At 37.8% G+C, this 25,018-nt stretch overlaps 1 protein-coding gene across 7 annotated transcripts in view; it reads right to left on the bottom strand.

Moving 5' to 3' along the window:
* The window catches only part of LOC123525078 (receptor-type tyrosine-protein phosphatase mu-like), a 217,894-nt gene that overhangs the window by 19,900 nt on the left and 172,976 nt on the right, over positions 1-25,018 (bottom strand). For all 7 annotated transcript variants that reach the window (XM_045303811.2, XM_053538195.1, XM_045303816.2 and 4 more), the window contains 7 exons: positions 23,100-23,248; positions 17,932-18,067; positions 14,633-14,782; positions 13,307-13,406; positions 11,601-11,680; positions 8,002-8,133; positions 5,714-5,836 (listed from right to left, as the gene is read on the bottom strand). In XM_045303811.2, the coding sequence (XP_045159746.1) occupies positions 5,714-5,836; positions 8,002-8,133; positions 11,601-11,680; positions 13,307-13,406; positions 14,633-14,782; positions 17,932-18,067; positions 23,100-23,248 (870 nt within the window). The remainder of the gene's footprint in view (positions 1-5,713; positions 5,837-8,001; positions 8,134-11,600; positions 11,681-13,306; positions 13,407-14,632; positions 14,783-17,931; positions 18,068-23,099; positions 23,249-25,018) is intronic.

Below are 25,018 nucleotides of genomic sequence, written 5' to 3' on the forward strand. Positions count from 1 at the left end.
ACATGATTCTTTCATAGTGTAAGTGACCTAAGTAACATATTGTGTCTATCTGCTGTAACTTCATGACTCCTGTAAAAACAAACTTTTTTCCTTTAAAATACGTCAGGAGATATTATAGGTTTGGTTGATAAGCCAATCCTTGAACAGATCCCCAGAGGTTCAGATTTCAGTACAGTCAAACCTGAGCTAAACAACCCCTATGATCAGAAACCACCTGGTTCTGAGTACCACCTGGTCTCAGTTCATGTCTAATCATTTTGCATTTTATGCAAAGACCGCCTGGAAACAAATACTGGCTCTCCAAAGCATAGTCTTTGCATATACAGTCAAACTTACTTGAGAGACCATACATATCAAGAGATATTAACTTGCATTACAATCTCTTTTTCAACTTTTGTTTTTAAACACAGCTTGAACTTGTTCATTAACAACAGAAACAAGGAGCTGCGTTCAATAAATGCTTGATGTCCCCAGTGGCATCTTTGTTGATAGATTTTGCACCTAAGTCCAAAACGAGGTCAAGGACAAGGTCAAACTGAGGTGATGTTTGAAGATGAGGAATGGTCACAGTATTAGTATCAATTCATTCTTGTAAGGGGTATTGATGCTAGACGAAACGGTCCCATTTGGTTAACCAAGAGATGGCCCATATCAAGCAACCTAAGTCCAAAATGCGGTCAAGGTCAAACTGAGGTCAGGTGATGTGTGAAGATGAGGAATGATCACAGGTTACATCTGCATTAGTATCAAGTCATTCTAGTAAGGGGTGTTGATGCTAGACGAAACAGTCCCATTTGGTTAACCTCGTACGGACAGACGAATGGACAGGACAATCACTATATGCCTCCCGCATCAGTAGATGCTGGGGGCATAAAAAGAACTGTAAAAGTGATCTCTTAATAAACATGGCCCCTCATGCAAGCTTGACTGTATATGATGAAAGTCCTGCAGAGAAGTTGGTTTAACACAGGTTTTGAAAACAGTTAAATTCTGTTAAAAATCTTGACTTTTGGAAACTTGCTGCAATATGCCTGAAATTCTATTCATAATATTTCAAATGTGTAAATTGGAAGATGAGCCCCCTCCCCATACTTCAGCTGTTTGCTTTTCTGATGACACAACTAAAGTTATATTTACGAAAAGAACTGCTAATAGGCCTAGAAAGTTTTGACTTCCGTTTAACGTTATACCAACAAAAATATAGGTCATATGGCAACTTTCCAGCTTTTCATGGTGGATGAGACCCCAGAAGTCCCTCTGGGTATTATTTCATCACAGGCAGGCACCTGGGCAGAACAACAGACCTTCCATAAGCCAGCTTGTCGGCTTCCTCACTTAAAGAATTCTACACCCTAAGTGAGGTTGGAACCCACATTGGTGAAGGGCAAGTGATTTGAAGTCAAAGATAAAGTTTTTAATTTATTTAATTAGGAAATGCCGACATTATCTATGGCAATGTTATCTCTGCAACAAGTAGACACTTCCTATGATTTGGTTTATTATGGACAGAATTTCAGGCACCTTTGAATACCCCCAAATTCTATGTGTATTTGTATAGAATTCTCAACCTCCTGAATAACCTCTAGCATTATAAACTGGAAATTCACATACATAGTGCTTTTAAATGATAATCAAAGCTGTTGTACAGGGCATGGACCTGTAGAAATTTTGACATTTGGTACCTGGTCATCAAAAAAAAATTCCGGTAAGTACTTGATCTGCTGATTGTAGATTTTATGCAATAGAATAAACATGATAAAATAGTTCACTACAAAGCACACACTAAATTCCCTTTCTTACAACAATGAAATGTTGTTTGCTGAAACAAAGACAAGAAGGATTTGGAATTATTCTTATACCATTTACAACAAGAAAAGACAAACTGTCACTTCTGTTTGTATGAGCTTAAGCACTAATGCATGGAAGAAACACCCATTTCATTCAATCAAACCAGCAATGTTTCAGTTTCAGAAGCAGAGAAGAAACTAGAAGATGCTTTTGTAAACAAGAGGGCCAAGATGGCCCTAGGTCGCTCACCTGAGAAACACACCATAACACAACATAACAGTGTAAACATGTTTGACCTAGTGATTTCATGGAAAAAAATATTCTAACCAATTATCATTAAAATTGAAGCAAAAATCTTGAATATAAGTAAGTATTTTCTGTGATTTGACCTAGTGACCTAGGTTTTGACCCCAGATGACCCATATTCAAACTTGACCTAGATTTCATCAAGGCTATCATTCTGACCGCATTTCATGAAGATCAGTTGAAAAATATAGCCTATATTGCATACACAAAGTTTTTCTTTGATTTGACCTAGTGACCTAATTTTTGATCCCAGATGACCCATATTCGAACTTGACCTAGATTTAAACAATGCAATTATTCTGACCAAATTTCATGAAGATCAATTGAAAAATACAGCCTCTATTGCATATACAAGCTTTATCTTTGATTTGACCTAGTGACCTACTTTTTGACCCCAGATGACCCATATTCAAACTTGAACCAGATTTCATCAAGGCTATCATTCTAACCAAAATTCATGAAGATTAATTGAAAAATACAGCCACTATCGCATACACAAGGTTTTTCTTTGATTCGACCTAGTGACCTAGTTTTTGATCCCAGATGACCCATTTTCGAAATCGGCCTAGAATTTACCAAGGCAATCATTCTGACCAAAATTCATGAAGATTAATTGAAAAATACAGCCTCTATCACATATACAAGCTTTTTCTTTGATTTGACCTAGCAACCTACTTTTTAACCCCAGATGACCCATATTCAAACTTGACCTAGATTTCATCAAGGCAATCATTCTGACCATAATTCATGAAGATTAATTGAAAAATACAGCCTTTAATTGCATACACAAGGTTTTTCTTTGGTTTGACCTAGTGACTTAGTTTTTGACCCCAGAGGACCTATATTCGAACTTGACCTAGATTTCATCAAGGTAATCATTCTGACCAAAATGTTTGAAGATTAATTGAAAAATACAGCCTCTATAGCATACACAAGGTTTTTCTTTGATTTGACCTAGTGACCTAGTTTTTGACCCCAGATGACCCATTTTCGAACTCGGCCTAGATTACATCAAGGTATTCATTCTGACCAAAATTCATGAAGATCAATTGAAAAATACAGCCTCTATCGCATACACAAGGTTTTTCTTTGATTTGACCTAGCGACCTAGTTTTTGAACCCAGATGACCCATTTTCGAACTTGGCCTAGATTTCATCAAGGTAATCATTCTGACCAAATCTCATGAAGATCAGTTGAAAAATACAGCCTCTTTTGCATACACAAGCTAAATGTTGACAGACAGACGACAGATGCTGGACATCGAGCGATCAGAAAAACTCAACTGAGCATTGCTCAGGTGAGCTAAAAAGCTCATGTATTCCCCAATGCACAGTCATATAGGCAAGAAGTCAATAGGGAAAAGGAGCGAAAGTCAAAGAGACAATGATGGTTGGCTGCAACAGGGATCATCTACTTGGCATGTCCAGGCATCTCACTAAGTTTCAACATTCTGGGCGTTGTGGTTCTTAAGTTATTGTTCAGGCTCCTGTGACCTTAACCTTTGATCAAATGACCCCAAAATCAATAGGGGTCATCTATTCTGCATGTCCAATCATCCTACTAAGTTTCAACATTCTGGGTCAAGTGGTTCTCAAGTTATTGATTGGAAAGAGTTTTCTATGTTCAGCCCCCTGTGACCTTGACCTTTGATGGAGTGACCCCAAAAACAATAAGGGCCATGCTTCTACTCTGTAAGTCCTATCACCCTATGAAGTTTGAAGGTTCTAGGTCAAATGGTTCTCAAGTTATTGACCAGAAATGGATTTCCATTTTCTGTCCACTGTAACCTTGACCTTTAATAGACTGACCCCAAAATCAATAGAGTTCATCTACTCTGTATATCCAATCATGCTATGAAGTTTCAACATTCTGGGTCAAGTGGTTCTCAAGTTACTGTCCAGAAATGATTTTACATGACTAGGCCCCTGTGACCTTGACCTTTAATAGTGACCCAAAAATCAATAGGGGTCATCTACTCTGCATGTCCAATCATCCTATGAAGTTTTAACATTCTGGTTCAAGTGGTTCTCAAGTTATTGATCGGAAACAGTTTTCCATGTTCAGGCTCTGTGACCTTGACCTTTAACAGAGTGACACCAAAATCAATAGGGATCATCTACTCTGCATGATCAATCATCCTATGAAGTTTCAACATTCTGGGTCAAGTGGATCTCAAGTTATTGATCGGAAATGGTTTTCAATGTTCAGGCCTATGTGACCTTGACCTTTGATGGAGTGATCCCAAAAACAATAGGGGCCGTCTACTCAAGCAGCCCTACCATCCTACGAAGTCTGAAGGTTCTAGGTCAAATCATTCTCCAATTATTGATCGAAAATGAAGTGTGACGTACAGACTGACAGGGCAAAAACAATATGTCTCCCCCCTCTCATAATTAAATTTATATGCCTGATATATTTCATTGTCTGACATCTATTATTAAATCTGTACAAACGTATCCGAAAAAACATACCCTTCTCTTGGGTATTTAGTACTTGTCCATGCCCTGCTGCACCAACTATGTAAGCAGGTATGAATAACAAGGGAACAAAGAACCATTAGGGACAAAGAATGACCAAAACAAACAGACTGCGCGGACGTGCAGGCTGGTCTGAATCCATGCTGATCGCAAATGCAGTATGTTGATTTTCTCATGGTGCGGCTCATATGTGAACATCAAGAAGCAACTACTAGGCCTCTCAGTTTGCTTCTTTAACACTAAGTATTGTGCAATTTTAATCATGACACCTCTGTCTACAATTTCAAAACTACAGCATAAATGTGAAGGCGTGCTGTTTTAAGGGTATAGCCCAGAACACTTTACGGTATACATGGACCACTGTGGCACTAGCAGTAGAGAAACAGTTTCTATTTGCTGGTAATAAAATGTGAGTCACCATGCTGAAAAGAAGCATCTAGTTAATTTTTAACAAATTTGGATTGTTTCTGCATATCTGTAAATAAGCAAAAATGATTCAAATTCAAAATAGATTTATTCTGACTCATTGTTTCAATTGAAACGCTTGTTCAAGTAAACATTGTCCTGCAGGATGAAACTTTCCTAACATGATGACTTATATCATTTGAAGCAAAATACTTGCACCTGGAGGCAGTCTGTGCAGTATATAATCAGGGTAGTCAATAATATCTTAACCATTACCCTGCTAAATTTCTAAAATGAACTTGTCCATCTTGCAATTTGGACAGTACCAGTTAGGGGTGCTTACTAAAAAGATACTGACTGAATAGTGAACAGTGCAGATCTTGATCGAACTACATGTATGTACAGGCTGATCATGATCTACACTGGTCACAAGGGCAGAATCAATCGTGTCCAGCATGATAAGGGTCAAATAAATGGTTCCAAGCAGACAACAGACAGATGTTTTTATTTGTTTCTTTTGTTTTCCATAAAAAGCATGGATAATCACTCAGATTGGCAATATATAGTTGGGATAATTCCTCAAGATATCTATAAATAGTCCTGTGAATCCTTCAGCTCCCAGATCTTACTGACCACCCTGTTATATGCACTAAATAAAGCTGAAAAATAAAACTGAGCTTTTATCAACAAGTAGCTGGTAAAACATGGGGGTCTGATTATCAGAGGCCTATCATACCTTTCTAATAGCAAATGCCCGGATGATAATGTGCGGATATTTCTGACAACCAAGGTACTTTACTCCGATTGGTCCATATTTCACCTCCTCATCCAGTACCTTGGGCCAGAAGCACTGGGTACTCTGAAAACATAATGTCATATCTTTTAGTTTTATTTTAGCTTAATAAATTTAATGGAATGCTGATTTTATTGTTTCTCACCAAGCACTAATGTCATATGAAGTGTTACTGTGCCTAGACATGGCACCAATCAAATATCTGCACCTTAAAGATTATACTTGAATTTTATCACACAAGCTATGGCAACATTGTGTCACTTCAGTCCCCCCCCCCCCCCATTTTTTCTAGATTTTCTAACGAAGTCAACACTAAATACCCTATTGTTTTAATTTCATGAAGCACTATATAGATATTGATTTGATGTCCACAATATATATACACTGTTCAATTTATTAGCATAAAAAAACTAAAGAATTGATTCTGAAGTCAACACAACATACCCTTTTCAATTTAATATCATAAAGCACTACAAAGTATTGATTTTGAAGTCTGCAGTACATACCCTGTTCAATTCATTTTCTGGAAGCACCATGAAGGAATTGGTTTTGAAGTAAACAATACATACCCTGTTCAATTTATTTTCCTGAAGCACTATATAGGAATTGATTCTGAAGTCAACAATACAAACCAGTACCCTGTCCAATTCATTTTCCTGAAGCACTATAAAGGAATTGATTTTGAAGTCAACAATACAAACCGGTACCTTGTTCAATTCATTTTCCTGAAGCACTATGAAGGAACTGATTTTGAAGTCAACAATACAAACTGGTACCCTGTTCAATTCATTTTGCTGAAGCACTATGAAGGAATTGATTTTGAAGTCAGCAATACATACCCTGTTCAATTCATTTTCCTGAAGCACTATGAAGGAATTGATTTTGAAGTCAACAATACAAACTGGTACCCTGTTCAATTCATTTTCCTGAAGCACTATGAAGGAATTGATTTTGAAGTCAACAATACAAACTGGTACCCTGTTCAATTCATTTTCCTGAAGCACTATGAAGGAATTGATTTTGAAGTCAGCAATACAAACCAGTACCCTGTTCATTTTCCTGAAGCACTATGAAGGAATTGATTTTGAAGTCAACAATACAAATCGGTACCCTGTTCAATTCATTTTCCTGAAGCACTATGAAGGAATTGATTTTGAAGTCAGCAGTCCATACCATGTTCAATTCATTTTCCTGAAGCATTATGAATACATTGATTTTGAAATCAACAATACAAACTGGTACCCTGTTCAATTCATTTTCCTGAAGCACTATGAAGGAATTGATTTTGAAGTCAACAATACAAACTGGTACCGTGTTCAATTCATTTTCCTGAAGCACTATGAAGGAATTAATTTTGAAGTCAACAGTACAAACTGGTACCCTGTCCAATTCATTTTCCTGAAGCACTATGAATGAATTGATTTTAAGTCAACAATACGAACTGGTACCCTGTTCAATTCATTTTCCTGAAGCACTATGAAGGAATTGATTTTGAAGTCAGCAATACATACCCTGTTCAATTCATTTTCCTGAAGCACTATGAAGGAATTGATTTTAAGTCAACAATACAAACTGGTACCCTGTTCAATTCATTTTCCTGAAGCACTATGAAGGAATTAATTTTGAAGTCAACAGTACAAACTGGTACCCTGTCCAATTCATTTTCCTGAAGCACTATGAATGAATTGATTTTAAGTCAACAATACAAACTGGTACCCTGTTCAATTCATTTTCCTGAAGCACTATGAAGGAATTGATTTTGAAGTCAGCAATACATACCCTGTTCAATTCATTTTCCTGAAGCACTATGAATGAATTGATTTTAAGTCAACAATACAAACTGGTACCCTGTTCAATTCATTTTCCTGAAGCACTATGAATGAATTGATTTTGAAGTCAACAATACAAACTGGTACCCTGTTCAATTCATTTTGCTGAAGCACTATGAAGGAATTGATTTTGAAGTCAGCAATACAAACCGTGTTCAATTCATTTCCTGAAGCACTATGAAAGGAATTGATTTTGAAGTCAGCAATACAAACCCTGTTCAATTCATTTTCCTGAAGCACTATAAAGGAACTGATTTTGAAGTCAACAATACATACCCTGTTCAATTTATTTTCATAAAGCACTATGAAAGTATTGATTTTGAAGTCAACAATACATACCCTGTTCAATTTATTTTCATAAAACACTATGAAAGTATTGATTTTGAAGTCAACAATACATACCCTGTTTAATTTATTTTCATGAAGCACTACGAAAGTATTGATTTTGAAGTCAAACAGAAGTCGCCAAATGTCATTCATAGTACTCTGCATAGGCCACTGTGTTGCTATGAAACTATTGTCTGAATGATAGCCCTAGAAGTAGAAAAATTGCAAGACTTAATGAAAATGTCAGTAGACATAACCATCTTATAAGTATCAAATCACAAAATCATTTCAAAATATAGAATACGAAACAATGATGAAACAGGTAGCATAAATAATACTAATAACTCTCTGGTGAAATAATTAATTCAGTTAATGAGAAAAAGTAGTTTGAAATTTCTTCTTATGATCCTTTAGTGCAATAGTGCCAAATAAATTGGATGATTACTGCCCAGTGCCAGACACTTTTCAGTGCCAAACATTTAATTCAGCTTGGCTAAAAGAAATACAACGATCACTTGAACAAAACATGGCATGATCATTTCTGTTTTGTACTGCTCCTGGAGAACATACAGACTACCTCTACAAAAGGAAAGGAAACTAGATGCTTTATCTACAGAGATCAAGAACAAAGTCCTAAAGGACTCAAGTTGCTAATCTGCAGAGTACATATACCTTTTGACCATGCTTCTGACCAAGTTTGAAGAACATTCATCAAGTGGTTCCTGAGAGGAAGTAATTTTCAAATTAAAGTTTTTCCATTTTAAACCCTGATGATTCATTAAGGGTAAGGAGTATATTGTCAAAACACAGAAATATTTGATAAATGAATAACATCTTTACCAACAAACTACTGACCATTACATGTTCTGCCATACTGTCCTGTATGATGGATACTTTAAATATTCTGAAAAAGTTGTCCCCCTTCAAAAATGAATGCCATTTGTAAAGAAACAAAAATAAACAACTACAGGAAACTATGTTCCACCTAGTCATGTGAAATTCCAACACTGGGACATTATTGCAAATACAGTGGAAACTCGGTATCTCAAACTCGCTTACCTCGAAATTCCGCTTAAGTCAAAGAAATTTTCAAGTCCCGTCAAATTTCCTTCTTTATATATGTAATTCAACTCCGCTTATGTCAGAATTTGACTTACCGAGACTCCGGATGTGTCGAAAGGGATTTTCAGTCCCATCAGTAAAATTCAAGTGCATTGTAAACTCGGTAAGACTCGAAGTGAGAAAAATATGCGATAAAATTTCACACATGTCATTGTGAATGAGGTTGGTTATTAACACATGTCCATGTTTATTTCCTAAGCAGTAAGCCGTGATGCCGACATATCAAAGGTGCGGCGATTATCAAAGTGAGATGATGTAATACTTGTTCGCACGTGTCATAATGATGATTGTTTGCTGTAAACATTAGATTTCTTTAATCAGCGGTCATTTGTTTTTGAGATGTTATGAAAATTGCTTTTAATTTAAACTTATAAATTAATTAGTTTGAACAGTTTGATTGTGACAATGCAGAATAGCTAAGATCAATAACTTTGTTACAAATGCTCAAGTTGTGACAGGTGTTAGACAATCACAGTTACGTTTAGTATGCATGAAACATGAACATGTTTGGTTTAGTTTAATAATGTTTGCTGAAATTCTACTTTCGTTTTTGGCCTTTTTGGCATCCATAGCGAATGTTATTCTTTATCTTTTTTGTAACATATTCATTTATCAGATGTGCTGTAATAATATTTATCAAATGTGCTGAATATCGATGTGTGACGTTTTTATGATGACTGATGCGCATATGCCGGAAATGTTACCTGACGTATATGTATGTATATATTGTGTATATATGATTATGTTTAAATGGAAATAAAATAATATAAATTCATAATCATGTTGTGTTGCGTTTTAAAAGATTTATTGCAAGGTATATTTAATTTATAATGTGCCAAATGCAGGAGATTAAAAAGGGTATCGGAACCAACTTTTTGCATCATATCGTCCATATACGTCCCTCCTCATAACTTGAATTTCGGTTATCTCGAAATAAAAAGCATGGTCCCTTGAAATTCGAGATACCGAGTTTCAACTGTACATCAAAACAAAGATATGTAAGTTCTTTGAAAATGGTTTTTAAAGGCATTTAACTGTTTGAATGTGTGGCCCCTTTATGCAATCCTTTTCCAGTATTCAATGTATCTATATATCAGTAGAGTGACAATAGTTTTGTAGAGTAATATACATGTTTTATATGCTGTCCAAGTTACATGTGAAACAATTCTTTCTTTCCATGATTTGATGTTAGTTGAATTTTTTTTTAAAATGTAAGGTTAAGCATTAAACTTGAGAAATATACATGCAAGGATGTTACATACAAAGTTTGGTGTAAATCAGAATAGTTTCAGATAAGAAAATAATTAAGTAAAACTGTGAATGACTTATGATAAACATTTTTTGAATTATAAGCAACAGATGCTGAACCATCCACCTATACCAACAGAGCTCTGACCTAAAAGTTTGCCAACTCTGAACCCAAAGTTCAACTGAACTAAATAGGAGATATATAGGTTTTCTACTAAGATGACAACAAGAGCTGTCACAGGAGACAGCGCGCTCGACTATTTCGATGCTGGATAGTGAAACTGGGCTCATTTGATGAAGCTGAAGGTGTCACTAGAGTGTTAAATGACTCCAATGTGGATGAAGATATTAGATAATAGCTTGAGCCTGTGTCAAAAGTATGAAGTAATAAGAGAGATAAGGATCAAGTGTATCAAAACATTAAATAAGAATAATTCTAAGCAAAAAGGGGGGCATAATTTATGAAATACTGGTGCACCTTGAGTCATGTTAAATCAATCCATTTTGAAATAATTGAGATATAATGAAAATGCATCAAAATTAACCTTAAATTCTAAGTAAAAGGGGGCATAATTCATGAAAAATTGCTGCCAGAGTTATGGACCTTGTGTCATATGATGTGAGTGATGATGTTGAACAACTATTTTAAGTTTGAATCAAATCCAATCAGTAACAACTGAGATAGAGTGAAAGTGCATCAAAACTTTAACCAGAAATTCTAAGTAAAAGGGGGATAATTCATTAAATACTGGTACCAGAGTTATGGGCCTTGAGTCATATAATGTTGAGATGATGTGGAACTACTACTTTCTGTTTGAATCAAATCCATTCAGTAACAACTGAGATAAAGTGAAAGTGCACCAAAACTTTAACCTGAAATTTTAAGTAAAAAGGGGGGAAAATTCATGAAATACTGGTGCAAGAGTTATGGCCCTTGTATTATATGATGTGAGTGATGATGCTGAACAACTATTTTAAGTTTGAATCAAATCCATTTAGTAATAACTCAGAGATAAAGTGAAAGTGCACCAAAACTTTAACCTGAAATTCTAAGTAAAAAGGGGGGATAATTCATGAAATATTGGTGCCAGAGTTATGACCCTTGTGCCATATGATGTGGATGATGATGAGGAACAACTATTTTAAGTCTGAAGTAAATCCATTAAGTAATAACAAAGATAAAGAGAAAGTGCATCAAAACTTTAACCAAAGTGCGGACGTGGAAGGACGCCGACGCCAGGTCGAGTAGGATAGCTCTCCATTCTTCGTATAGTCGAGCTAAAAATGAAAAGAAAAAAACTTACATCAACATAAACTGCATTGATAAAGTCTGTTCCCGACTCATGAGTCTCTATGGTCTGTAAGTAAGGCCGCGCTCTTTCAGCTGTAATAAACATCCAAACAACTTTTGACCCATCAGTATTATTATGATCCTTAATGCAAATGGTAATCCAGATCATTCAAAGTAAAGCAATTCGCCACAAAAAAGACTACATGAGCTGCGCCATGAGAAAACCAACATAGTGGCTTTGCGACCAGCATGGATCCAGACCAGCCTGCGCATCCGTGCAGTCTGGTCAGGATCCATGCTGTTCACTTTCAAAGCCTATTGCAATTACAGAAACTGTTAGTGAACAGCATGGATCCTGACCAGACTGCGCGAATGTGCAGGCTGGTCTGGATCCATGCTGGTTGCAAAGCCACTATGTTGGTTTTCTTATGGTGCGGCTCACATGAAAATTGTTTGTTTTGTTTTGGGTTTAGCACCACTTTTAAACAGCAGTACAGTTCATTTATGTAACCTAACCAGTGTTTATGACCTAACCAGTGTTAATGGATTCTTGTAAGTACTATAAGTACTAAACTCTTCCCCACAAGTAACTGCCAACTTTTCCACATCTGCGCTCTCCCTAATTAGCTATGCGGGCGGGCAAGATGAACATTGACACATAAGTCTAATTTAAATACATTCATCTCCAATATTAAGAAACTGGTAGGAGAAAGAAACACAATGTCCTTTTTCTTTTCCTGTTAAGGACAAGTTCTGTTTAAGAATAATGGAGGTGACACAATTCTTTGTAAGATTATTGGGGCAGCTGCACCAAAGAATCACTTAGGGCAAATCTATATTTGGTGGTGTTGGGATGTTTGTGTGGGGAACAGTCATTCTACTTCGAGTCATTTAACAGTAGGTGGCTTCTATGGCCGGGCGGTTAAGGTCACTGACTTCAAATCACTTGCCCTCACCAATGTGGGTTCAAGGCTCACACAAAGCGCTGAATTCTTCATGTGAGGAAGCCATCCAGTTAGCTTACGGAAGGTCGGTGGTTCTACCCAGGTTCCAACCCAGGTCACTGACTTCAAATCACTTGCCCTCACCAATGTGTGTTTGAGCCTCACTTGTGGCACTGAATTCTTCATGTCAGGAAGCCATCCAGTGGGCTCATCGGTGGTTCACCCAGGGTTTGCCTATGATGAAATAATGCACGGAAGTGCACCTGGGGTCTTCCTCTACCATCAAAGCATGAAAGCTGCCACAACGTGCAACATTAAACCCAACAAAAACAAATAAAAGGGTCATTGACTCTAAAGCACTCACCTGTGTAAAAGGCTTCAAGTGTGTTTTTATAAGATAATGGTACCAGTACACAGTCAGGTTAAACTTTATATAATTATCATGGCTCTTGCTATTATAGAGTCAGAGAAGAAGATATTCAAAATTTCTTTTATATTGGCCTATATGCTCAGGTGAGCTAAAAACATTTTACAGTAATAATAACTTGCTTGTTTAGGACTCCAAAAAAAAAACCTCAACATTTTTCTACATTGATCTGGAAATTCATACCTGGCTGATGTTCGACACTTTTACATCTGTCCAAAAGTTAACAAATTTAATCAACACTGATTTTTCATTCTGTATATCATTCATGTATCAAATTTTATTAGCTTTACTTATAAATATCTATCACAAAACAACAAATTAATTTTATATCCAAAGGGGAAAACTTACGTGGCAGTAACATGATGTCCCTGCTTTTGTTTCTGTTTTCGTCTCTATGGCCGCTAGCACAATCTCCGATTGGAATTTTTGGCACAATATCTTGAAGGAACTGAAATAGAAAGTTAACTAGAAATGTGTCCATGGGACACAGATGCCCCCACTACATGACAAAGGACACAGATCAACTTTGTAAAAACAATATGTTGCTATTTAAAAAAAAAAAAAAAAAAAAAAAAAAAACATATATTATGTACATATAAACATATATGCTTTCTGAGATTTTTAGATACCTGTCCATCACCACATTTTAATGTTGCTTGAACTCAACGGTGACTATGCTGTGGTCTGAGAAGTATGTAGACAGGCATGAAGTTCTTGGCTGCTGTATACCATTGTCAAAAAAACTCATTTCTCTTCGTAATGACTGTAGGTAAAATATTTTCGGAGCTACACGCAACAAAACATTAAAATGACAATTTTTTCCTAGGTCAGGGGCCATAACTCCTACAATACTGAATGAATCCAGATGTAAAACCCCAGGTGCACAACTGCACATGCTGACCAACATTCCTGTAAACTTTGGTGACTCTAGGTCAAATACTTTTGGAGCTACGCGTGACACAACATTAAAATGACCAATTTTCAACTAAGTCAGGGGCCATAACTCCTACACGACTGAATGAATCAGGACGCAAAACCCCAGGTGCACAACTGCACATGCTGACCAACATTCCTGTAAACTTTAGTGACTCTTGGTCAAATACGTTTGGAGCTACGCGCGACACAACATTAAAATGACCAATTTTTTACTAAGTCAGGGGCTATAACTCCTACATGACTGAATGAATCTGGACGCGAAACCCCAGGTGCACAACTACACATGCTGACCAACATTCCTGTAAAGTTTTGTGACTCTACGCCAAATACTTTTGGAGCTAGGCGCGACACAACATTCTCGGAAGGACGGACAATGGCAAATCTATATGCACCTATCATCTTTGATGATCCTAGACCCAAGCCTTCTTGAGTTATCATCTGGAAACAGTGACTGTTCAGGGTCACTGTGACCTTGAACTTTGACATACTGACCTCAAAATCAATAGGTGTAATCTGCTGGTGATGACCAACCTCCCTATCAACTTTCATGATCCTAGGCCCAAGCGTTCTTGAGTTATCATCCGGAAACGGATTGTCTACATTCCGACCGACCAACAGACTGACCGACCGACATCTGCAAAACAATATACCCCTCCTTCTTCGAAGTGGGGCATAAAAATGTAAATAGCTTCTACGAACAAAATATCGAGCCCGAATACAGACAAAAACAATCCTTACCTGAAATTCTTTCTCGAATCCCAGTAGATTAGTTTGAGGATCTTTGAGCATAAGTTTGTGAGCAACAGCAGGAAGTCGTGCAGACGGTATGACAGTGTTCCAGACTTGTACGTACATTGCCAGTGTGTCGTAGATCAGTCGGTACTGACTCTGAAATCATTGTCACACTTCTCATACTTTTCATCTGAACATATTTCTTTTCATAGAATTAAGCATGACTTTTCCACAGCTCAAAGTCAAACTGAATTATCCCATTGGTAAAATTATCATAACAAACAATTTCCTTTATCAGGGACTTATACTAGTTCTAACATCTAAATTCCTCATTCTTACATTTGTTTTTCATTGGATTTCACAAGTTAAACAACAAGAGGGTCATGATGACCCTATATCGCCCACCTGTTAACATGGCCTTGGAATCACCAAAGTTTCATGAAGACAGGGTCACAAATGTGGCCTCTACAGTGTTACTAAGCTGTTCCTTTAATCTGAGTGGTGACCTAGGTTTTGATCCCACATGACCCAGTTTTGGACTTGGCAAAGGAATCACCAAGATAAACATTCTTACCAAGTTTCATGAAGACAGGGTCAAAGGTATGGCCTCTAAGAGTGTTAACAAGCATTTCATTTGATTTAAGGGGGTGACCTAGTTTTTGACCCCACATGACCCAGTTTCGAACCTGGCCTAGAAATCATCAAGATGAACATTCTGACCAAGTCTCATGAAGACATGGTCATAAATGTGGCCTCAGGAGTGTTAACAAGCTTTTCCTTTCATTTGACCGGGTGCCTAGTTTTTGACCCCATATGACCCAGTTTTAAACTTGGCATAGTAATCATCAAGATAAAGACCCTGACCAAATTTTATGAAGATATGGTCATAAATATGTCATCTAGTGTGTTAACAAGCACTTCCTTTGATTTGAGAGGGCAACCTAATTTTGACCCCACATGACCCAGTTTTAAACTCGGCCTAGGAATCATCAAAATGAACATTCTGACCAAATTTCATGAAGACAGAGTCATAAATGTGGCCTCTAGGGTGTTTACAAGCTTTTCATTTAATTTGACCTGGTGACCTAGTTTTTGAACCCACGTGACACAGTTTCGAACTTGGCCTAGAGATCATCAAGATAAATATTCTGTGCAAGTTTGTATCAGATCAAAGCATAAATGAAACCTCTATATGGCTGAAAGATATATAGAATATATATATATATATATATATATAGAAAATTCAAAGGGGCAGTAACTCTAGAACCCATGATGAAATCTAGCTGGTTTTCAAAAGGAACCAAGATATTATTGTGACTTAAGTTGTGTGTAAGTGTGGTTAAAATCGAATGTAAAATGTCACTTCTATCATGTTCACAAGGTAGAGTTAACAAATTTCGGCTCTTTCAGGGGTCAATCAGTGACTAAAACTCCGGAACCTATGATTGGATCTGCCGGATTCATCATGGAATCTAAGACCTATTGTCTTAAAGCTATTTTGCAAGTTTGTATCAAATCAAACCATAAAGTCTCTATATGGCTGCAAAAGCCAAAATAGCAATTTTTGGTTCTTTTAGGGGCCATAACTTTGGAACCCATGATGGGATCTGACCAGTTTTAAAAACAAAATAAGGTATTATGCCAATAAAAGTTTTGCATAAGTTTTATTAAAATCAATTGCAAAATGTGGTCTCTATCTTGTTCACAAGCCAAAAATAGCAAATTTTGTCCCTTTAAGAGGCCATAACTCTGGAACCCATGATGGGATCTGGCAAGTTTTCAAAAGGAACCGAGATAAGATGCCATTACAAGTTGTGTGCAAGTTTTATTAAAATCAGTTGCAAAATGTGGTCTCTATCGTGTTCACAAGAAATTGTGAACGGACGACCAACGGACGGAAAATGGATGAAGGGCGATCACAAAAGCTCATCCTGTCACAAAGTGACAGGTGAGCTAAAAAGTAATTCTTAAATAATGCCTGAAACAGTTGTTACTGGGACACATGTCTCTATGCATGAATTTAAGCACAAAAATCACAAGAAACAAGAGCTGTCTCCATAGGATGACATATGCCCCCGATGGCACTTTGAATGAGTAGTTATGGCCGATGTTAGAGTTTAGGACCTTTGACCTACGGAGCTGGGTCTTGCGCGCGACACGTCGTCTTACTGTGCCACACATTCATGCGTAGTTATTTTAAAATCCATGCATGAATGACAAAGATATGGACCGGACACGCCCATCAATGCACTATCATGAAAAATGACCTTTAACGTCTAAGTGTGACCTTGACCTTTGAGCTACGGATCTGGGTCTTGCGCGCGACACGTCATCTTACTGTGGTACACATTTATGCCAAGTTATTTGAAAATCCATCCATGGTTGACAAAGATATGGACCGGACACGCCCATCAATGCACTATCCTTTAATGTCTAAGTGTGACCTTGACCTTTGAGCTACGGACCTGGGTCTTGCGCGCAACACGTCGTCTTACTTGGTACACATTCATGCCAAGTTATTTGAAAATCCATCCATCGATGACAAAGACATGGACCGGACACGCCCATCAATGCACTATCCTTTAATGTCTAAGTGTGACCTTGACCTTTGAGCTACGGACCTGGGTCTTGCGCGTGACACGTCGTCTTACTGTGGTACACATTCATGCCAAGTTATTTGAAAATCCATCCATCGATGACAAAGATATGGACCGGACACGCCCATCAATGCACTGTCTTTTAATGTCTAAGTGTGACCTTGACCTTTGAGCTACGGACCTGGGTCTTGCGCGCGACACGTCGTCTTACTGTGGTTCACATTCATGCCAAGTTATTTGAAAATCCATCCATCGATGACAAAGATATGGACCGGACACGCCCATCAATGCACTATCCTTTAATGTCTAAGTGTGACCTTGACCTTTGAGCTACGGACCTGGGTCTTGCGCGCGACACGTCGTCTTACTGTGGTACACATTCATGCCAAGTTATTTGAAAATCCATCCATCGATGACAAAGATATGGACCGGACACGCCCATCAATGCACTGTCCTTTAATGTCTAATTGTGACCTTGACCTTTGAGCTACGGACCTGGGTCTTGCGCGCGACACGTCGTCTTACTGTGGTACACATTCATGCCAAGTAATTTGAAAATCCATCCATCGATGACAAAGATATGGACCGGACACGAAAATTGCGGACAGACTGACAGACCGACAGACCGACAGACTGACACACGGTTCAAAAACTATATGCCTCCCTTCGGGGGCATAAAAAGTTATGCTGACAACAAAACCAACTTACCAATGACTTGATCATATTTTTTCTAAACTTCCTTAAATGTAGAACTGTACTGTATATATCTACAAAATGTTCTCTCTCTAACTGCTTTAAACAGTAATCTACAGCAATAAATGCTGCAGTCCTACCACCACCACACCTAAAAATAAAATATTGTACACACTCCAACATGTACTGTACACCATCTGCTTCTGATATAATTACATTTTCTCAATTTGTTCTATTGAAAATTATGACAATCATTTTGTAAGAACTGCAAAACAAAAGCTCCATCAGGTGAGGGAATATACACCTGAATGGTTATTTCAGAGGAGGACAGAAGCAAACTTTAAAGAAAAAGCAAAATTTAAAGATTTTTTATTTGGTGCTAGGTGTGACGGGGTGGAGGTGGGGAAGCAGAGAGGTGACAAGATATACTAAAGGGCAAGAAACTAAACCAAAAAAAAATTGGAGGGTCGGGGTGGTGATGGGGGAGTTATTGTGGATTGTTGCAGTCTGCACATCGTCTCATCACTATCTGCCTATATTCCAAGTTTCAAGTCAATACCTTTAACGGACAAGACAGACAGACAAATGCACACGCCGTCACATAATATGTCCATTTTTTCAAAATGAGAGTATAAAAAAAGGCAACAGAGTTACAATAACACCAGTCTGTGATAATGTGCTGCTGTTTTGATAATGACTCTGAGAACCTTCCTTAGAAGATATCGCAGTTGTTCTGAATGGTGAACAGATCGTATTCTGTTGTTCATTTAACATGAACTTCAAAACAATAAATTTGTAGGGATGGGAACGAATACTGAAACCAATATTTGAATATTCGGTTTGCCATATTCAAATATATTCTAATATTCAGTTTGTTTAAATGGAAGCTTTAAATTCTTATTAAGTGATTGGCAATACACAATGTATTCCTTTGTTTAAAGCATGAATCATCGTACGTAATAAGGCCTAAAAAATGTTTGTTTCAGGTAACCTGACCCTACCTAGTTAAACTCGTCGACTCTAGCATTTTATTTCACGATTCTGTCAGGATAATCATGAACATATTTAACTAATTCAGTGTTTTAGCTTCAAAATGATACAAAAAAAAATCAAATCGATTATAATATCGACCGTCGCAACTTTATCTAACAAGGCAGTCTGAAAGACAGCTAAATCCCCCGCCACTGCTATGGATAGTGAAAGGGTAAACCTTTGATTTTAGCTGTGACCTTGACCTTGAACTGACATGGCTGACTCATGAATTCTGCACAACGTCTTGATGAGGTGATCATTTGACCAAAGTTTCATGAAAATCCTTCACGGGGTTTAGGAGATACAGAGCTGAAACCTTTGACCTTCAGTTGTGACCTTGACCTTGAGTTGACATGGCTGACTCATGAGTTCTTGATGAGGTGATCATTTGACTAAAGTTTGATGAAAATCCTTCAAGGGGTTAAGGAGACACAGAGTGGACACCAAATGGAAGGCTCAAACCTTCGACCCTTAGTTGTGACCTTGACCTTGAGCTGGCATGGTTGAATCATAATTTTTGCACATCGTTCTGATGAGGTAATCATTTGACCCAAGTTTTATAAAATTCCTTCAAGGGGTTTAGGAGATATAGAGCGGACACGAACTGGAAGGCTCAAACCTTTGACCTTCAGTTGTGACCTTGACCTTGAGCCGACATGGCTGACTCATAAGTTCTGCACATCGCCTTGATGAGGTGATCGTTTGACCCAAGTTTGATGAAAATCCTTCAAGGGGTTTAGGAGATATAGAGCGACACAAAATGGAAGGCTCTAACCTTTGACCCTAAGTTGTGACCTTGACCTTGAGCCGGCATGACTGACTCATGGGTTCTGCACATTGTCTTGATGAGGTGATCATTTGACCCAAGTTTTATAAAATTCCTTCAAGGGGTTTAAGAAATATAGAGCGGACACAAAATGGAAGGCTCAAACCTTTGACCTTGAGCTGTGACCTTGACCTTGAGCCGGCATGGCTGACTCATGGGTTCTGCAAATCGTCTTGATGAGGTGATCATTTGACCCAAGTTTTATAAAATTCCTTCAAGGGGTTTAGGAGATATAGAGCGGACACAAAATGGCAGGCTCAAACCTTTGACCTTGAGTTGTGACCTTGACCTTGAACCGACAAGGCTGACTCATGGGTTCTGCATATCGTCTTGATGAGGTGATCATTTGACCCAAGTTTCATGAAAATCCTTCAAGGGGTTTAGGAGATATGGACCGGACATGATTTTGTGATGGACGGAAGCAGACCATTCCTATAATCCCTCCGCCACGGCGGGGGATTAAAAATGGCAGGTCGTCCCATTTAGGCATGTGTCGCGCTGTTGTATGACTGCCGCCATTTTGAAAATTTTCAATCGGCTTGTAAAAAACAAGTAAGGCAGACTTTACCCTCCTTCAACATGATCTTATAGATCTATCATATGTTATTTCTTGATTTTATTATAACCTACTTCAAAATTTATTTCGAATACGGCCGATTGTGGATGAAAACTGATTCTGCGGACGGTCTGAAATGTCGTACAAAATATTGTAAAAAGATCAACAATATCTACAATTTTGGTACTGTTTTCTAAAAAAATAAAAAATTCTAAAACTTGTTACATAAAACAGGCGCCAATAAAAACTAGAAAATGCTTTTGTAAAAAAGCGCATGTCTCCCCCAATGCAAAGTCCTATAGGCAAGAAGTCAATAGGGGTCAGGAGCGAAAGTCAAAGAGACACTGATGGTTGGCTGCAATAGGGATCATCTACTTGGCATGTCCAGTCATCCCGCTAAATTTCAACACTCCTGGCCTAGTGGTTCTCAAGTCACTGTTCAGGCTCCTGTGACCTTGACCTTTGATCAAGTGACCTCAAAATAAATAGGGGTCATCTACTCTGCATGTCCAATCATCCTATTAAGTTTCAACATTGTAGGTCAAGTGGTTCTCAAGTTATTTCCAAAAAATGATTTTACATGAACAGGCCACTGTGACCTTGACCTTTATTAGACTGACCCCAAAATCAATAGGGGTCATCTACTCTGCATATTCAATCATCCTATGAAGTTTCAACATTCTGGGTCAAGTGGTTCTCAAGTTATTGATCGGAACTGGTTATCAATGTTCAGGCCTCTGTGACCTTGACCTTTAACGGAGTGACCCCAAAAACAATAGGGGTCATTTACTCTGCATGAACAATCATCCTATGAAGTTTCAACATTCTGGGTCGAGAGGTTCTCAAGTTATTGATTAGAAATGGTTTACCATGTTCAGGCGCCTGTGGCCTTGACCTTTAACAGAGTCACCCTAAAATCATTAGGGGTCATCTACTCTGCATGACCAATCATCCTATGAAGTTTCATCATTCTGGGTCAAGTGGTTCTCAAGTTACTGACCGGAAATTGTTTTCAATGTTCAGGCCCCTGTGACCTTGACCTTTCATAGAGTGACCCCAAAATCGTTAGGGGTCATCTACTCTGCATGAGCAATCATCCTATTAAGTTTCATTATTCTGGGTCAAGTGGTTCTCAAGTTACTGACCGGAAATGGTTTTCAATGTTCAGGCCCCTGTGACCTTGACCTTTAATGGAGTGACCCCAAAATCGATAGGGGTCATCTACTTTGCATGTACAATCATCCTATGAAGTTTCAACATTCTGGGTCAAGTGGTTCTCTAGTTTTGGATCGGAAATGGTTTTCCATGTTCAGGCCCCTGTGACCTTGACCTTTGATGGAGTGACCCCAAAATCAATAGGGGTCATCCACTCTTCATGATCAATCATCCTATGAAGTTTCAACATTCTGGGTCAAGTGGTTCTCTAGTTATTGAATCGGAAATGGTTTTCAATGTTCAGGCCCCTGTGACCTTGACCTTTGACGGAGTGACCCCACAATCAATAGGGGTCATCTACTCTTCATGGCCAATCATCCTATGAAGTTTCAACATTCTGGGTCAAGTGGTTCTCTAGTTATTGATCGGAAATGGTTTTCAATGTTCAGGCCCCTGTGACCTTGACCTTTGACGGGGTGATCCCAAAATCAATAAGGGTCATCTACTCTTCATGGCCAATCATCCTATGAAGTTTCAACATTCTGGGTCAAGTGGTTCTCTAGTTATTGATCGGAAATGGTTTTCAATGTTCAGGCCCCTGTGACCTTGACCTTTGACGGAGTGACCCCAAAAACAATAGGGGTCGTCTACTACAGCAGCCCTACAACCCTATGAAGTTTGAAGGTTCTAGGTCAAATGGTTCTCCAGTTATTGCTCGGAAATGAAGTGTGACGTACGGACGGACGGACAGGGCAAAAACAATATGTCTCCTGGGGGAGACATAATGAACAACAGATAAAAAGGTATCACATTTATGCCTATTGCAAACTGTTAATCCGCAACGATGACCCCAGCTAATTATGCATTGCATTTTTCTTGTTAATTGGACATCTTCTGACATGCATCTGACACATTTACACCTGTTGCAAACTGTTAATCTGTAACGGTGGCCCCTGCCAATTATGCATTGCTATTTTCTTGTTAATTGGACATCTTTTGACACGCGATTACAAACACGACAGAACAGTTTTATTCTGTAGAATTAGCATGCTTGTATTGCCCAAAATCAATGATACTTATTTTGAAAAAAAAAATTACAATAATTTACGAATATTCGAATTTGATTTTCATATTCGAATATTTGACCGCTTTTCGAATATTCGTTCCCATCCCTATAAATTTGTAATCTATCTTAACACAGACTTATTAAATTGCTTCCCATTTTAACCTGTGATAAATCACCTGCAAACAAGTAAATGAAATATTGCTGTGCAATTTAGAGTCCCTCATCTGAACAGAACACAACTAATTATCTCAACTGCAGAATAACCTAATGATCTGATATCTGTCAATGATTTTTATACAGCATTATTCTATTAATACAATATAATGCAAAATGTCTGGGTTTGAACTGAATGTCTGGAATTTTAGACTTGTTCACTGCATCAGTCTGAAACTATCAAAAATGTGCATAAGCTGATACAGCATTACATGTTGTACTATCATAATTATGTCAATTACTTTTTAACTGATTATCAAGAGAAATAATACATCCAGCTGTAAGAATACCATCTATTCTGACATATAATTGACAGTTATATAAACCAAATTCACCTGCAATGTACAAGCATAGGTCCCGGAACTGTGAGCATAGTTCTGTTTACCCGTCTCCACACGTCCAACAAGAAGCCGGGATCCGTGGAATCATCAGAGAATCCCGTCATCTCAAAATGCTTTATTGTCCGTGGCTCATCACAACCATCCTACAACACCAAATTAAATGCCTACATATACAAGAGGTCCATGAAGGCCCTGTATTGCTCACCTGACCTATTGACCTAAAGATCACCAAGATAGTTTCATTAAGATATGGTCATAAATGTGGCCTCTAAAGTGTTAACTAACTTTTCCTCTGATTTGACCTAGTGACCTAGTTTTTGACCCCACATGACCCAGATTCAAACTTGTTCTAAACATCATCAAGATTAACATTCTGATTAAGTTTCATGAAGATACAGTCATAAATGTGGCCTCTAGGGTGTTAACAAGCTTTTCCTTTGATTTGACCCGGTGACCTAGTTTTTGACCCCACATGACCCAGATTCGAACTTGACCTAAAGATCACCAAGATTAACATTCTGACTAAGTTTCATGAAGATACAGTCATAAATGTGGCCTCAAGAGTGTTAACAAGCTTTTCCTTAGATCTGACCCGGTGACCTAGTTTTTGACCCCACCTGACCCAGATTTTAAAAAGACCTATAGATTATCAAGATTAACATTCTGACCAAATTTCATTAAGATATGTCATAAATGTGGCCTCTAGAGTGTTAACTAGCTTTTCCTTTGATTTGACCTGGTGACCTAGTTTTTGACCCTACATGACCCAGATTCAAACTGAACTTTGAGATCATCATGCGTAACATTCTGACCAAGTTCCATGAAGATACAATCATAAATGTGGCCTCTACAGTGTTAAAAAGCTGTTCCTTTGATTTGACCTGGTGACCTAGTTTTTGACCCCAGATGACCCAATATCGAAATCCTCCAAGATTTTATTGAGGGTAACATTCTGACCAAGTTTCATTAAGATTGGGCCAAAATTGTGACCTCTAGAGTGTTAACTAGCTTTTCCTTTGATTTGACCTGGTGACCTAGTTTTTTAACTCAGATGACCCAGTATCAAACCTGTCCAAGATTTTATTGAGGGTAACATTCTGACCAAGTTTCATTAAGATTGGGTCAAAATTGTGACCTCTAGAGTGTTAACAAGCTTTTCCCTTGATTTGACCCGGTGACCTAGTTTTTGACCCCAGATGACCCAATATCGAAATCGTCCAAGATTTTTATGAGGGTAACATTCTGACCAAGTTTCATTAAGATTAGGCCAAAATTGTGACCTCTAGAGTGTTAAGTCAAATTGTTGACGACGGACGGACGATGGACACAGGGCGATCACAAAGCTCACCTTGAACACTTTGTGCTCAGGTGAGCTAAAAAACTAAATGGTATATTCCTTTGCTTTGCGGGGCTTAGGTTATTATTGCAACAACATTTCAGTTATACACAGTCTGAATACTCTCAATTAACTACAGCTATGTTGTGTAAAATACACTTATCCAATCTTCTAATGCAACACTTAGTTTAAGGCCAATATCTTTGTTTACTGAAGTACATTTTCCAAATTTGGCATATGTTTTGACACAAAGAAATTGTGTACCATAACATATTCAAGGTGTCTTATAACTGAACTTATTTCACGACCACACCCCATTTTTTGAAAAAGTCATAGAAACACATAAATTAAAACACTAAATTTTTTAAACATGTAAATTTGATTTTAACACACAAACATATTATAAAAACATACAATAACACCAATGTTCTGTCAAAGCTAGAAATATAAAACAGTACACTTCTTAGCATATTTCTGGAGAATAGCAACTACCTTTTTGAAAAAGATTTGCTCATGTAAAGCTTTTTGCATGATTGTATTTTTTTGATTATTGCGAAAATCTTCATATACTCATGTA

The sequence above is a fragment of the Mercenaria mercenaria genome, chromosome 3, assembly GCF_021730395.1.
Source record: "Mercenaria mercenaria strain notata chromosome 3, MADL_Memer_1, whole genome shotgun sequence".
Classification (NCBI taxonomy): Eukaryota; Metazoa; Mollusca; class Bivalvia; order Venerida; family Veneridae; genus Mercenaria; species Mercenaria mercenaria.